Here is a 16,486-nt window from a genome sequence, read left to right as displayed (position 1 = left end):
TTAGGCACTCGGGGGAAATTGTGCCTCAGGGACATCCCCAGGAGCACACGTCCTCTCTGCTCACCAGCCCTGTGCTGATCGGGGCCGTAACTCCTGGAGGCAGGAGAGCTAAACCTCTCCCTCACCCATAGCTGGCAGCAGAGAAGAAACCCTGAAGGCCTGCTTGGACATGGCCCCGCGCAACGTAGGGCAGGATTCTGCTGTCCTATCCCACTTGCCATGACTGCAGTCAGGAGCCATGCTCCATGCCTGGCTGGAGATAGCAGAAAGGTCGGCCCTCTGGGTACCCCGCCCCTGCCCCAGCAGCCCTGAGCAGGAACCACTGCATGGGAAGTGCAGACACAGAGGTGAGCTATGGGCTCTGGGGGCCCTGGGAGATGCCTTCTCCGAGATGGGGGTGCCAGGTCTCTGTACTGTTCTCTTAAGGCCAGCCCAGCAGTGTCTCCATCAGAAATTTAAGGAAAGGGAGAATGTATGAGGCCAGAGAGGGAGCCAGGCCAGTGGTTTACAAACGGATACCTCAAAACCTTAGAGGCTCATGGCGGCGCATCAGGAAGCACCTGGGGTAGAGAAGGAGTCCAGGGAGGCCGAGCTCCTGGCCACCGCTCCTCCCCAAGCACGGAACAAGCTCCAGAGCACCCTCTCTCTTCTTTCTCATCCACTGCACCACCCCCTAAGACCCCCGGCTCTGTGGATAAACACGAACATTTGAACATAACCACTCCGGACCGCTTTCTTCTTTAGGGGAGCTGCTTCCTGCTATGAAAATTCTAGAAAACCTCCACCAAGCTTACCTTTTCTCCTTTTTGTCCTTGAGGTCCCTGGGAAGAGACAGAAATGGCAGAGTCAGAATGTGAAGCTAAGGCCACAGGGCCCCAAAGACTTCCTGGGGTGGGGGGAATGTGAGGGCGAGGTACCCACCGGCTGTCCTCGGGGACCCGTCAGGCCCTGCGGGAGGAAGCACACACGGGTCAGTGGGCACACCGAGGCCGGGCAGGCTCAGAGGTGGGGGCGCCGCTGGGGCTCATGCTGGGACCGGCGCAAACGCATGGAGTCCTGAAGGCTGGCCTCTACACACAGCCTGGTCCTCCAGTGCCCGAGACCTTTTAGGGGTTGTGGCCTGTCCAGGACGGCTCAGCTTCCTCCTCCATCAGTGGGTATGACTCGGTGACTTGCGCCCACACGTGGCCATGATGAAGAGCAGACGCCATCCTTCCTCTGTCACTCCATGGCCCCCTCATGGGCCAGCCATGAAGGGGGGTGCGTGGAGACCTCAGGTGGTTCTCTTTGCTATGGGCTGCCTTGCCTCACGTGTGCCCATCTTCTCATGGGGCCAAGAAGCTGAGGTCCAAAGCCTCTAGGAGACCCTGCCGGCACATTCTGTCTTCCACCCAGCACTGCCTCAGCATGAAACCCACTGAGTCAGAAAGGCTTTGGGGTACATGGTTGGCAGTGGGGGGCGCTTTTGGTGAAGAGAGGACCCAGGAGGTTGGACCCCTCAGAGGAACCTAAGTAGTCTTGGGGCTCCTTCTGGGGTGTCTTGTCAGGTTTGCAGGGTTGAGAAAGAAGCCTGGGTTCAGGGTGGACCCCTGTTCTTTGAGGAGGATGCAGGGTTCAGCTAGTTGTCTCAGGAGCTGACCTGAAGCTGGTGTGGAGGGAAGAGGGGAGGACACGTGCCTCATGCTTTGAAGACATGCTCTGAGGCAGGCTTTCAGGATGTGCTGAACTCATACCCGCACCGGCCCCCCGAGAAGACGCTCATGTCTGCTCCACCTCCCAGACGAAGTAATGGAGAGGGGCCCTGAGGCTCAGTGAGCGGGGGTGCTGGGACGAGAGCTCAGGTCTTCTGACGGCAAATGTCCAGCTGTTTCCACTCTGCCACACTCTCCAAACTGGGCTGGGGCTCAGAAGGCAGGGCTTCTAGACTTGGCTGGAGCCACAGGCAGTGCCTCAGCCCCTGGGGCCCTGAGGTCCCTTTCAGCCACCATCCCGAGGGCCTGTGAGGCTCCATCTGCTGGACCCATCTCTTCAGGATCTCCCTGGAGGGGCCCCGACTTGTCAACTGGACCAACCACCAAATCGGGAAATTCCCAGCAGGTTCGCGGGAGGGGACAAGTGGACTTTGGGACCACCATGCGGCACCGTGACCCATGTGGCTGGCCAGGTATTCAGCACAAGGCCTGTCTACACCTTCCATTTGGTTCTGGGGGCTCCTCTGGGGTGGATGGGGCAGGGGCGATCCCCTTTTGAGGTGAGGGCACAGGTTCAGCATGTGAATAAGGCCCAGGCCCCTGTGCTGCATGCCTAGCAGAGGGGAAGCCATCGGGGGATGGAGGTGAGTGGGAGACAGGCGGATGATAAGCAGGCCAAGATAATTACACTAGACGGTGTGTTGAATTAATAGCGAGGAGTCCCTGTGCCAAGCTAAACAGAAGCCTAATGGCTCTGGGGTCCGTCAGATGTTGATGGATGACTAAGAGGCAGACAGGAGATCTATCACACTGGTGTGGGCTCATGGGAGATGGGGTGTCCTCAGCCTTTCCCCCCAAAGTTAGCTCAGACCTCCAAAGACAGGGGAGACGCATGGGTGGTTCAGTGGGGTGGGGTGGCGGGATGGCAAAGGAAGTGCCCCCATAGAATGGTTCCTGTCCCTCAAGACAAAGGGCTCTGGCCACAGAAAGGAGGGTGGTAAGGTCCCACCCCATGGGTCTCAGCCCCAGCTTGGTTATTTAAAAGCTGTGGAGGCTTGGGCAATATACTCAACCTCTCGGCGCCTCAGTCTCCCCTTTTGTAGAGTGGGGATGATAAGCTATCACAAGGATTACAGAGCAGGGCCTAGTTGACTATCATTATGACTTCTGGGTTGCCACAGACTGTGCTATGGTTAGCGTCGGGCCACAAGGAAAGGGAAGAAGGTGGCAGGGAGGGGTAGAGGGAAAAGCGCCCCAAACTCCTGACATCTGAACCCTAGCGCCTCTGGAACAATGGCAGCATGGAAAGGTTCCTGCCTTGGTCTCCACTGCTTCACACATGCACAGAGCAATGCTTGAGACAGGGGAGGGGTAACACCTCATGTACCTGCAGTGGGGGTGACCGTGATGGACAGGAAAGCTGGATGGACACCTGGGTTCCAAAGCCCGCTCTTCTATCCATGGCCCCCAGAACCTCACTGCCCTTTTTCCAGCTCTGTGGATATTTTAAGGGCTTGCCTGCCTCAGGGCCTTTGCATATGCTGTTCTCCCATGTCCAGATGCTCTTTCCCTTCCTTTTTCTTTTAGTTAAACCCTCATCCCTTGGGCCACAGTTCATGTCTTTATCAGAAAGTCTCTCTGACTCTTAACCCCCGGTGACATGCTGTAACATGGAGGTTTCTTAGGCTACCAGGCATCGCCTTTTTATAGCACTGTGCCAAGGTAATTTGTCAATTATGCATCAGATTGTTCAAACGCATGCTTCCCCTCTTGAGGGTGAGCTCCAGGATGGCAAGGACAGTGTTTCCCTTATACCTGGGACCTGGCACAGTGCCCAGAGTAGTGCGGATACTCAATAAGAATGTGTCCAGGGAAGGCAGGAGGCAGGGGGATAGGGAAGGAGAAAAGGAAAGAAAGAGGAAGAGAGGCCATAAAACGTGGAAGGAGGGAAGGAATTAGAGAATTGGGTTTGGATCCTGTTTCCGAGGCTCCCTAGCTGTGTGACTTAAGGCAAGTTCCTTAGCGTCTCTGAGCTTCAGTTCCCACTGCTCTCAGGGGGCTACTCGTAGGACCTGGAGCACAAGACTTATGCTGAGGATGAGGGAGATGAGGCACGCATAGTACTTAGCTCTGTGCCCACCTCATAGAAAACCCTCAGTGAGTGTGAACTGGGTCCGAGTTAACCAGACAAGCTAAAGCCCAGAGGGAGATGAGTTGCCAAGAGTCCCATGCAATGTAGGGGGAGCTGGGGGAAAGGCCAGGTCTCCTTTCCCATCCACAAAGTTAGCCGCCTCTTTCGACGGGCAGAGTTTCTGCCTCCCGTGCCATGGCTGCACCCCGGTTGTGAGTGGAGAGTGTCCTCATGTCTGCACTTGGAGCAAGACACACACCAGAACCGCGCTGGGCAGGGAGGCGGGGAACCTTGCCATGCTGCACATTCCAGCCCCTTCCGCAGGAGGGAGGGTCCTCCCAATGTAGAGGTGACCACCCGGCGAGGCTGGATAGCATCCCAGCCTGGGACTGGCTCATCTACTCTTAATGGGCCATCCCTTCCACGGAGAACTGGCCTCCTCCCCTGGAGTGGGCGGCTCCTGACAAGGGGCGGCTCTCCCTTCTGGAAGGAGGGGCCTGGGGAGATCAGAGAGACAGGAAATCCCTATACAAGGCTTTGCTGAAAGTGGAAAGGGTGGGAAGGAAGGTGGGGGCAAGTCGGCTTTGTGCCTAGCTGGGGCAGGAGCACGGAGAGTCCTGGGGCAGCCCCGAGCAGGGCAGGGTCTGGCTAAGAGGAAATCCGGTTGCAGAGAAAGTGCTAGATGCTCCCCCCATGCTGAGTTTACATTCAGCTCTGAGGCAAAGGTGTGGCACTTTGGGAGCACCTGCCTCCACTGTGGGACACTGGCGACCTTGGACCTCTCTGGACCTCCTCTTCCTCCTTTTTCAGGCAGAGAAGCCCCCTGCCTGCCTCTCCCCACCGTGTTCACGTGAGGACCTGGGGGATATGTTGTACACAGCTGGGAGTGATTGTGGGGGCAGCCGCTGGATGGTCCCTGGGGGTCTCCTTCGCTGAGTGGCGCTTGGCTGCAGACCATGAGGGCAAGGCTGACCACCCCCCCCACCCCCAAAGGGAAAGCAGGAAAGCCGAGGTCTTACCATCTCCCCTTTGGGTCCGGGGTGGCCCTGGAAGGAGAAAAGTGTGAGCGCGGGTTCACTGTACCCCAAAGCCCCTGCCATGCCCTCTCTCCATCACCCACTGCTCATTTGCTCACGTCTCTCTTCCTCACCTGTCCTCTCGCTCCCCTGGACCCACTGGCTCAGGCTTGGGCACCTGCCCGCCACCCTTCGCTGGATCTTACTTAACAGCCGCCAGCCCCCCAAGAACCCTGCTCCGTGCACACACCCCGGGCCACTTGGAGGCAGGCCGGGTCCTGAGAGCTGAGTGGGAAAGGCCACCAGACCCCTCGCTGTGCTCAGCTCTGGCCTGCAGTGGGGGACGGCCAGGCAGGCGGCCAGACCCTCATCAGGGGGCCGCCAGTGGCTCAGGGTTGAGGTGAGGGCGAGGCTCTCACTGCCTTCCCTGGTCATCTCTGAGGGCCAGAGGGCCAGAGCACTCCCCTAGCTCACCCCCTCCGAGGAGTGGGGAGGGGTCTCTTTCCCCCATGAATATTTGGGTCTGGGGCCCAAGCCCAAAGGATTAAAATGGACAGAGGGAGAGCTATGGATGGGGACACAGGGTCCATGTGGACAAGGGTGTCAGGGGACCTCCACTGGGGTGGGGGACCCATGGAGACAGGGAGGCGAAGGCAGCCCTCCGGCAGTGCTGGGGAGTGGTGGGGAGGGGGTTCCACGCTTGAGCTCTCTGCTCCTCTTCCCTCCCTGCTGCCACCCCGCCTCACTCCCTACCTCAACCCCTTCCAAGGGTGCCTCAGAAACACCAACTTCTCGGGGCGGCTCTTGCCCCAGATGCCGAGAGCCCAGCTTGGTGGCCATGGACTTTTGTCTATGGGAGACCCACGGGGGTCAGGGGCGACTCATTCTAATAGCCCCTTCGTGCCTCCCACAGGCAACGATTTCCCACCCCAGAACGAGCATTCGTTCTGGAGCTTCTCCCATGGAGTTTGGGTCTTGCCGAAGGATTGAGGACCTGGGTCTATTGACCCTGATTGAGCGAGGGAGAGGAGCTCACAGCCCGAGAGGGTCCACTCACCGGTTTGCCATCGAGCCCAATGGGACCCTGAAAGAGGAAAGAGGCCACGTGTCAAGACAGCAGCGCAGGTTTCCTGCCAAAGAGGCTGCCCGGGCTGTGGTTAAGGGCACGGGTTCTGGACTCCAAGTTGGAGTTCAAGTGTCTGCCTGACCACTCACTGGTTATATGACCGTGGGTAAGCTTAAGTCTCAGTTTCTTGTTCTACAGTGGGGTTAACAGAGGGGTCTCTGTGAGGAGTGAGCGAAGTGCCACTGTCCTCTACCAGGCACGAGGGACAGCCTGGTGGATGACAGTCACCAGGGCGATCACAGACCTAGCTCCTCCTCCTGACCTCGACTGCAAAGTGAACTATACCTTGCTAGAGAGCCGGGGGCTGGCTAACACCAACGCCTGCCCGGGGAAAAGGAAGAGCTAGCTGCTCCCCTGTCCTCCACCGTAGAACCTGTCTTGGACCCCTGGGGCAGGGTTCACAGGCACCTGGATGGCCCCATGACCACCTCGTGCAGGCAGGTCTCCTCTCCAAGCCAGGTCAGCGGTTGCTTCCTGAGGTTTGTCATCTGTTCCATGTTCCCGTGTCCTGCTGGGGTTTACCCAGCCTGTGACTTGCCTTGCCTGTCCCTGTCCATTGTCACTTCCTTCCCCCATGACTGTCCCTGTCCTCTCTTGCGATCTGGGCCAAATGCCAGCTACTCTCCTCAGTGGCTCTCCGGGAGAGGCTGCAGGAAAGGGTCCTTACTGACCAGAGTTTGGAAGGTCAAGAGCAGCTTGAGGGCTGGCCCCACATGAAGTTTAACCCAGCCAGGCCCAGGGGTCACCGGGGACACAGCCCATCTCAGCCCTCCCTACTTACCGGAAATCCAGGGAAACCTCGAGTGCCCGGCTGACCCTGGAAAGAGCAGAAGAGTGAGGATGGGCCCAGGAGGGCATGAAGTTAGACCGAGTCCCCTTTGCTCCCAGAGTGCCTGTGGGTTCCCTCCCACTCTTCTGGGGTCCTCCGGGAGGAGATCCTCCCCACAGTGAGCTGTCTACCAGGGAGGCTGGAGAAAGATGGAAAGGAATACCAGAGGAAGCCTTCCCCAGGGTATGGGGAAAAGGAGGGGTCCAGCCTCCTTCAGGTCTCCCTGGGAAGCAGAGCTGAGAGCTCCTCAGGGCCTCCATGCCCTGAACCCCGACATGTGAACAGGGAGCTGGAGGGCACGGACCGGCCCACCATACCCTGAACACCCCAGCTGTGATCTTCTGAGTCCATTTTATTTACACAGTCATTGCCCCGGGCCATGTACATGAGGGTGGTTTGGATAGCAGAAGCCGACCTTCAGAAGGGGTGTTTTTAGGCCACATGGGTCAGACTGCTCGTTTTTCTCTCGCCCTGGCCAGCAGACCCCACCACCTGCTGTTGGGCAATCTCGGGGCCCCCCGGTCATTGTGTCCATTCAGGCCCATTCTCCTGTAGGTGCAGAGTGCCACGCAGGTAGGCATTTGGGCTGGAGACTAGAAGCCACCGGTCATAGCCCAGGACAGGAATGCCCAGAGACCTCTGCTCAGGGGACACAGCTCAGTGGGAAAGGGACCCTGCCATCAGGGTGGAAGCGTCGGTCAAGTGGGGAGTGAGCTGCGTCCTACAGGGTCGGGATGCGCTTGTGGCAGGCGGCCCAAGGGCAGGAGGGAGGAGATACCGCTCACATGTCAGAGGGCCCCAGGCTTCGCTCCTGTCAAGGGTGAGTGATGCTAAGAATAGCACTAAGGAGAAAACCCGGAAACCCTGCGCTGTGGCCTCTGGAACCTCGCAGTGTAAACTTTCAACTACTCTGCATGCCGAGAGGCCCGAGGAAAAAGGTCAGGAGGAGAGGATTCCAGAAACATCTTCAAGTTCCACTCGGGAAGATGTTTACACGGTAAGGATAATCACATGGTTTGCTAATTACAGAGCCTGCCCGGGAGCAGGCTCCATCTCCCCAGCTCAGAGCCAAATCCGGGGCTAACCAAGGCTTTTTCGGGACCTTGGGAAGAATGTTGTCATTGACCAAATGGAAACTGGGGCTCTACTTTCTGGAGATGCTGGGCTGGGTAAGGCACCCGGGGAGGCCTGGAACTGGATTTTAATCTACATCTCTTCAATTACACGCTGAAGCTGGACCTCTCTCGCAGTGTTTACAGGCGGGTCATTTATCGGTGAACTGCCTGCTTGTGTTCCTGTCAATTTCCCCTCACTTGTTTGTTTCCCATTGACCCAAGGGCAGCTCTTCGTCAAGGACGCTAACTCTTTGAGACCACGTGCATCGCCAATATTCCTTCCAACCCGGCATTTGTCTTTTTCATGCTGTATTTCCCGCCCGATGGAAGTTTTGCATGTGGGCGGACAAACTTATCAATCTTTCCCTATAGCCATGTTTCTAGGGGACCTCCCCAGTGCGGACTTCATAAATGTCTGCTCATGCTTTGTCCTTGTATTTTAGTTTCATGTTTTACTTCTAAGTATTTTATCCATTTGGTATTTATTCTGGTATAACAAGTGAGGTACAGATTCATCTTTTTTTTTTTTCTTTCGCTTTACCTTTTAGTAAATGACTTGTCCCCTAGCCCAGCATCATCTCCTAAACAATCTATTTTCCTCTTCCTACTGTGAAATGAAACTTTTACCAGGGACTAACTTCCCAGATGCATTTGGCTGTATTTCTGGCCTCCCCATTTTGTTCTATTTAACTGCTCTGTTTTTATAATACACTGGATATCTAGTAGAACAACCAGTCCTCTCCTGCCCTATTCCCCTTACTCTTTTTTTCAGAATTTTCCTAACATCCTTATGAAAGTTTACTTTTTTCTCCCCAAACGAAATGAACATTATTCTGTTGGACTCCCAACCCCCATAAAAATTTCACTGGAATTAGGATCGTATTAAAATTATGGATTATAAATTTATTTGTAAATTAGTAATGGATTAATACTATGTCCTTCCATGTAAGAACAAGGGACACAAACTTTACATTTCTTTCCAAATCTCTTCCCTTAATTCAAGGCCAGGGCGGAGAGGGAGCCACGTGGATCCCTGCTTTTTGGAAGTGAACCCCAATGTCTACTCCTACTTGCAATTTGTGTGGGGTAAATCCACATAGACAGACAGAAGCTTAACTCTCCCTTTCCTTCTTTCTGACCCCTGAAAGAGGGTCAGTCCTGTATCTGCCCAGAGCAGGCCTCCCACTCCACGTCAAGGCTGACTATCTTTCAAACAAAACCCCGTGCTGGTCAGTATTTAATTGTTGGCTGAGGTGACAGGGAGTGGGAGAGAAGAGCCCTGCTTTGTACAGCATTTGCTAATCTCTGTGGTGTAAATATACCTCCCACCATGGCTGATTTTAAGCTATCAACGTGATGCCACTGAGCACAGAGTTGGGAGGGGGTGTGTGTGTGATCTGCTCTTACGAACCCGGTGAGCCAGCTCCAGCTCTGACCTCCAGCAACAAACGGGGTGGAGGGGCAACATCTCCCTTTGGACGTGACAAGGACATCTCAAGTTCATCACTCACTTTCTGGTTAAACTCATCTTCCCCAGCAAAATCCTCTCCCCTATCTGGAGAATGCTACCACTGTCCACTTGGTTACTCAAGTCAGAAACGTGGAGTCACCTTGAACTCCTTCTTTCTCAATCCTCACTTCTGTCGTTAGTGAATCAGCCAATTCCACCTCCAAAAGGTGCCACCAGCCCAGCCCTTGATTATTGCAAACGTCTCCCAGCCAGTCCCCCACCTGCAGCTGCTTCTAAACACGTTCCATGCCGGAGCAGGGAGGGACAGGACATCTTTTCAGACTGCACATCTGATCACGTCCATCCTCAGCTGAACACTGCAAGGCTCTCCGCGGCCCTCAGGATAGAGTCCCGACTCCTGAAGACCCTGTCCTGGTCTTTCTCCACCAGGCCCTGCTCCCCTCGCTAGCCTGCCCTTGCTCTACTATGCAAAGCACTTTCCCTGTTTCCTGGCAGTTTATAAGAACCTGTCTTCCCTGGGGGGTGGGGATGGGGGGCTCCTCCCCGGCCTCACAACCTGGGAACCTCTGTTCTTCCCTGATCACCATTTACTTAATCCTCCCTTTCCTGGAAGCCTTCTCTGTCTGCCCCCACCCTAAGGCAGGTGCCTCCGCCACGTGGGCACTGCTCCCTAGCCACCATGGCTGAGCACGGTCTGTACCCTAATCAAGATGGGCTTCCTGGTCTCTCTGCGCAGGGACAAGCAGGGTGGGTCAGATTTTCACTGTCTACTCAGCACCTAGCCTCCAGTTGGTGCCTAATAAATATTAATGATCTGAATAAGCAAAGAAACCCTCAGTGGGTGTATGGATCCAGCCTGGGGTATCTCCTTGTGAGTGAGGGCTGAGAGTTCCTCAGAGCCCTGAGAGCTCCCTCCTGGCCCCTGAAGACAAGCTGAGGGGCTCAGGGAGGGAGTGGGCTCCCCTTGAGATGGGGAGGGTGTCTCCTAGCCTGGCAGATGACCTGCTCGGTGTCCGCTGGGCCAGCCAGTGTCCCGGCCTCCCCCTCGTTGTAATGGGGCACCCCATTCCAGCATCTTGCTCATTGGAATGTAAACTGTCCTTTTCCAAAGTTCCCAGCTGGCTCCCCCTTGGGTCCGACTATTTAGGAAGAAGCTCCAAGAGAGGAGGCAGGTGGCCCTTGAGGGTGACAAGGCTGGTTCTTATTAGGAGCATTTATTCTGAGCCCTTTCTAGCTGAGTGGAAAGCCACACGTTCCCCATAATCCTCGGCCCCACAGAGGGCTCGCCTACTTGGCGTCTCCCCTTTATGATGAACGTTCCCTTTGTCTTCCCCTGCCCCCCTGCTCTCACCAGCTCTGGATGGCTTCCCGGGAGGAGCTGACGTGCTTGCTCTGGTCTCCAGTGAGGACTCAGAAGGGTCCAGTCATCTGGGTGTGGGCACCCACACAGGTGAAAGGGGAAAGGGGCGGGCATGGTTAAGCCTCCTGGTACTATACCTCCTGGTACCTACCACCAAGGCTGCACCCACACGGAGAACCGTTTCTTCTCCTGAAGGTAAATATCCCTTTAAAAGAGTAGAGCTTGAAACATGGAAGAAAGGGTTGCCTCGAGAGCGGCAGGAAGCAAAGCTGGCCCAGCCCAGGGTCTAGCCCTGAGCTGCTGAGCGGTCTCAGGTGCGTTGTGAAACTCTGTCTCCTTCTCTGGGAGATGGGCTGGCAGGCCTGCCCCACCACCTTGTCGGGAGGACTGACAGAGGCCTGGGCATAGGCGGGATCTCGGCATAGGCGGGCTCTCTCAGCACAGGCCCTAGGACAGGGTAGGTGCCCAGGGGATGGAATTTATCTGTGTTACCTGAAGAGAAGCTACTTTTCGCCACTAGAGGCAAATCCTGGGCAGGGTACGGTTCCTCATCACGTGCACTGATCTAGAAGCCAGGGGATCTGAAGCAGACCCCTGCCCCCGAGCGTGTTCTCAGAAGGGGGGCCTTTTCAACAACGTTTCTGTAACTCGTTGGCATGACACTGCCAAAAGGGTGTCGGAGGACTGGAGTGACTGACCCAGGGGGATCTGAGATGAGACTGGGAGGCAGGCCGGGGTGCTGGCCAAGGGGTAGGGCCCGTATTCTGTTACTCTTCGGTCCACCTCACAGGCCTGCCCTGGCTTGGTCCCGGCCATCAGAACCTGGGGACTGGCTTTCTCGGTGACCTTCTCACCTCCTAGGGGCCCCCGGGCTGAGTGCCACCTTTGGCAGGAGCTGCTGGGCCCAGGGCGTGCGCGTGGCAGCTCCTCTGATGCACACGGAAGCTTACAGCCCATCCGAGCAATGGCCACATGAGCCCAGAGGCCCGGATGATGCCGGTTACCCCAAAGCCTGCCCATGTGTCATAGCAGGGAGCCCCGAGGCCCAGGCTGAGCACCTTAATCCCCAGGCGGCCACCCTCAAGGGAGTGACCCTGGGCTAGCTCCTCGGCCTCTCTGCGTCCAGATTTTCTCAGATGATAACAGTACCTACCGGTGGGCTTCTTGGGAGAATCGGGTAAGTTACAGTGTGCAGCCGTCTTGGGATGCTGCCTGCCACAAATTCTGTGCCAAGGGTCAGTCCTTGAACATCATCGCTGGGGTCCAAGCCAGAGGGAATCTTGCCCAGGAAGCCAGGTCTCTGCAGCCCAGGACCTTTCCAACTCTGCCTCCAGCCTCGGCCCCTGCCCAGTCTGCCAGCCCTGCTCCCTAGCTCTGCCCTTTGGCTCCCCTCTCTGACCTGCCCCCCACCTCCCAGCAGCCCTGGTTGGCCAAGCCTCTTGTGGACAGGATTTAACAATCTGCTCTCCGACCCGCTCCCTAGACCATGGGTAGGAGATGCTCTGGCTTGCCACCGGCTCCCTCTGGTGAAGGCAGGGGAAGGGGCAGGCTAGGCTCCACGCCTCCGCTGGGTTAGCCTCAGACTCCCAGAGGCTAGCCCTCTGCTTCCCTCACCCTCTCACTGTGCAGGCAGGACAGGAAAAGTACACAGTGGAGCATGGAGATGGTGGCCTGATCTATGGGGGAAGCCCTGGGTGCCAAGCGTCTTGGGTTCGATTCCTGTCCCAGCCTCTATGTGTGGGCCCCTGGCCCCTCGCTGGGCCTGTTTTGCCTTCTGAGGGGGTTGTGCTAGACCATTGCTGAGGGTTTTTTTACCCTGACATTCGGTGATTGCCCCGATGCCCTGTGCTTTGGGCTTTCCTTCCCACAGTCACAGAGTCTTCCCACATCATCACCCTGTCCCCCTTTGGTCCCTGAGGAAACATGTCAGAGGGGAAGCCTCCGATGTCCCTGAGCCCCCGGCCAGTGGGTAGAGGCGAGTAAGAACCAGGACTCAGCAGGTTGCACAGAAAGGGGCCTTTCAAAATGAGTGGTGGGTGAGGCCTCTGCTGAGACTAGGAGTGGGCATTTGGGGCAGTGGATCTGAACACTGGGTATCTGCTGGGCGTCTGCTCCACGGGCTTCTGAAAACAAGGCTCATCCCCCTAGAAAGCTGGAGCAGCCGTCTGGGGAGCAGTGAGCATTTTCTCCACCGCCTGTAAGCAACAGGGTCACCTCGCAGCTGTGGCTTCCTGGCCAAAGGGTGGCCCTTGCGAGCCCTCCCGAGAGGTTGTAATTTAGGTATATTTAGGCAGGCCTGGCCTGGTTGACCACATCACAGGCGGTGGCCAGCAGGCCCAGAGGCAGAGCTGGGACTCGTTCCCCCTCCACCCAAACCCTTGTCATTCCCTGGCCCAGCACCCCCACCCTGAAGAAGAGCAAAAGCCACTTACTGGGGGACCTCGGGGGCCGATGATGGACACGCCGGCATCTCCTGGGGCCCCCTGTGGGAGAGAGAGAGGGGAGAGGGAGAGGGACAGGGGCCCGGAGTGGGCGTTGGGCAAAGGAGGAGGGAAAGAAAGGAGCTGGCAGGTGGGGAAGGGATGGGGTGCCCAGCCAGGGGCCAGGAAGTCAGAGGGGGCCAGGCGGGGTGAGGGGGGAGGTGTGGAGGGAGGTGGAGGACCAGAGGAGACACAGGGGCAAACGGAGCATCCAGGAGGGAGTGAAAAGGGCAGCGGGAGGCCAGAAGAAGAGGAGGAGAGGTGAGTGGTAGCATGAGATGTGGGACAGAAGACAGAGGGCAGGTAGGACCCCGGCAGAAGAGGGAAGAAGGGATTCAGCACAGGGATGAGCAAAGGCAGCACGGGGAGGGGAAGGGCACACAGCTCAGCTATGCAGCTCAGACCCCAGAGGCCTCCCCCAGGCCCTGCCCCGCTCCTTCCCAATTGCCCAGCCCCACCCTAGCCTCAGAGCCCCTGAAGCCTTTGTCCGCACCCCAGCCCCCGGATGCCCATTGTGGCGCCCGCCCCTGCAACAGGTGAGCGTGGCTGCCCCATGGGTGGTATTGCTGATAACAGAGGTGGGGATAAGTCCACGCTTGCTGTGTGGGTCCCATGGCCCTGAGCCCACAGATGGAAGTGGCCTCTGACCTCCTAGTCCTGATGTGACACAGAGAGCCAGAATTTTCAGCCCCAAGAGGATGGAACACCCGTGTGTGTGTGTGTGTGTGTGTGTGTGCGCATGTGCGCACGCGTATGCACACACGCACATGCATGGGAGCTGGGGGCAGGGAGGGTGACAGAAAGATGAAGGTATAGGGGATGCAGAGCGGGGCAGAGATGATGCCCTGGCAGAAGGATCCAGGCTGTGCCCTGCTGCAGGGACGGCCGGCTGCTTCTCCACACCAGGAACCCCCCCTTCCTGGCAGAGGAAATGCCCAGGGCCTCCCTCCCAGGCCCTGCTCTGGCAGACAAGTCACAGAACCTCTCCCAGTCCTCATCCGTCCTCTGTTCTGCTACCTTTCCAAGCAAAGGACCTAAATGCATTCGTGACTGTCATGCCTCACGCCCAGGTGAGCAGTGAGCTCAGATCCTAACTGTTCAGACCGCGGGAAGGATACAGTAATTGTTACACAAGGCAGAGTAGTGTCATGTTAGGAGCCAGAACCCCGGGTTTGAAGCCTGGCTCTGCTCCCTCCCAGCTTTTCACCTTGGGCTGCTTAACTTCCTTCTGCCTTGGTTTCTTATCTGTAATGCAGGCAAGAGGGAGAATAGTACCTGTCTCCTGGGACCGGTGTGAAAGTTTCATGAGATAATGTTGTAAAGTGCTTAAAAGAACGCCTGAGGCATGAAGGGGCTGGAAGTGTTTGCAATTGTCCCTACGTCTCTACACTCTCTACACCATTGACCATGGTCCTCATCTTTCTCCCAGCATCGTGGAGCCCCAGGAGGGGACCCTGTGAGGCTGGGGCTCATCTCCAGCTCTGTCACTTGCTGCTGTGTGACCTTGGGTCTGTGAAGCTGCCTCTCTGTGCTCTCATGTGAATGAGAATATTAAAGCCTCCTTGGAAGGGCTGTGTCCGGGTTAGCTGGGAGAACAGAGGCAAAATACCTCTGCACTTGGAGGTTTGCACTTAGTGCATCGTAGCTGCTAGTGTTTTGCTGCCATTGTCATTATTTTGGAGACGGACAGACTCTCGAAAACACACACTGCAAGGGATAGACAAAGAAGTACTGAGCTGGGCATCAAGAGGTCTGGCTTCCCACCCCTGCTTGTCATTATTATTGTGGGACCTTCAGCAAGCCCCATCCCTACTCTGGGCCTCAGTTTCCTTCTCTGTAAAGTGAACTGGTTAGATGTGTTGCTCCCTGATCCCTCAGGATCCACCAGGGCTAATGTTCCAGAACGGTCCCTTGGGCTTCTGGCTTCGGAGGGGGCTCTGCTCTATGCCCCTGGGAGACTCTCTGGGGTAGCACGAAGAGAATCTCTATGTCTGAGGGCACCAGCCGTGGGCTGGGGAAGGACTAGAGCCAGCTGCCCCAAACAGCCGTCAAGATCCCCTCGCCTTGGGGAAGGGGGACGGCGAGGCCACAGTTAGCCTTGGCGTGTGGGGAGACCCACGCCGGAGGGAAGCTGGGTCCTTAGCTGGGAGTCAGGGGCCTGGATGCCGGGCTGGGAGAGCCCGTGAGGGCAGAGGGCTAGGGCCTGCATGCTGGGGAGAGGGGGACTGAGATGGGGGCCTCTGGAAGCCCCCCCCCAGGGGTCCAAGGGGAAGAGACTGGGGCGGAAGGATGGAGGACAAAGTGAGGACTCACCTTCTCGCCTGGTTGGCCCTTTACTCCCTGGGGCAGCGGCATGCAACACAGGGTGGAGGAGAGAGAGGGGAGAGAAAAGAGAAGGGGTGAGAGAGAGGCACACGCAGGAATCTGTGTTAAAGGCACAACGACCAAACAAAAGGAATCGCTGCAAAGTAAGAAACAAAACAAAACATCGATGCTGACACATGACAAGTCTGGCGTCCGACAGGCACAGTACATGGATCGCTTCTGCCTCACCCCCGGAGCCTGGCCCCAGCCAGTCGTTCCAGATGGCAGAGAGAAACAGTGGCAGGAGACTTGTCTCTCTGTGTGTGTGTGTTTGTGTGTGAGAGAGAGAGAGACAGAGAGAGAGAGAGAGAGAGAGAGACTGACCTATCCAGGTCAGAAAGTCACCCTGAGAAGCCATGAGAAGCCACGTCCCCTGCTGATGGGGTCACTTGAGGAGGCGGTGGTTTGGGGGGAGTAGGCATGAGGGGGACCTTGCCCAAGGACTGTGTTGTGACATGGAGTTTAGTTGGTTTGAAGGTCCTAATGGGCACCAAGCATACAATTTTGCTAAACTACACGTGCGAGAAGCCATCAGGGCTGGCCAGGCAAGATGTCGGGAGAGGGAATAAAGGAATATAGAAGACAGATGGCAGGACACAGACATCTGGGAGGAGGGAGGATGGGTCTGGGATGCAGAGGAAACTGGGCAGTCGCTAAGAACCCCTGTAACCATAGTGAGGAGCGGAGAGACAGCTCCAATCTACCCTAACCCACCAAAGCGCCTGGCTGTGCTGGGGGGAACCACAGGCGCAAATCAGGCACTTCACACCCCCAGCCCCCTCTCCTTATCAGGTGGCTCAGGCCAGGACTCCTACTGGGTAGCCAAATGGGTCCATTGTCACATGGAAACCCCCAAGTGGTTGGAAAACAGCCTCCTGTGGCCTTCCCTCTTGCCCCTACCCC

At 56.9% G+C, this 16,486-nt stretch overlaps 1 protein-coding gene across 4 annotated transcripts in view; it reads right to left on the bottom strand.

Annotated features, from left to right (window-relative positions):
* The window catches only part of LOC309859977 (uncharacterized protein), an 83,261-nt gene that overhangs the window by 58,013 nt on the left and 8,762 nt on the right, over window positions 1–16,486 (bottom strand). For all 4 annotated transcript variants that reach the window (XM_082721325.1, XM_082721326.1, XM_082721327.1 and 1 more), the window contains exons 4-10: window positions 15,533–15,559; window positions 13,172–13,222; window positions 6,746–6,781; window positions 5,896–5,922; window positions 4,842–4,868; window positions 922–948; window positions 795–821 (exon numbers count right to left, since the gene is read on the bottom strand). In XM_082721325.1, coding sequence (XP_082577451.1) covers window positions 795–821; window positions 922–948; window positions 4,842–4,868; window positions 5,896–5,922; window positions 6,746–6,781; window positions 13,172–13,222; window positions 15,533–15,559 — 222 coding nt within the window. The remainder of the gene's footprint in view (window positions 1–794; window positions 822–921; window positions 949–4,841; window positions 4,869–5,895; window positions 5,923–6,745; window positions 6,782–13,171; window positions 13,223–15,532; window positions 15,560–16,486) is intronic.

Source organism: Mustela nivalis, assembly GCF_964662115.1.
Source record: "Mustela nivalis genome assembly, chromosome: 2".
NCBI classification, from domain to species: domain Eukaryota; kingdom Metazoa; phylum Chordata; class Mammalia; order Carnivora; family Mustelidae; genus Mustela; species Mustela nivalis.
The sequence above is the reverse complement of the archived record's forward strand: the minus strand, read 5'-3'. Positions and strand labels throughout refer to the sequence as shown.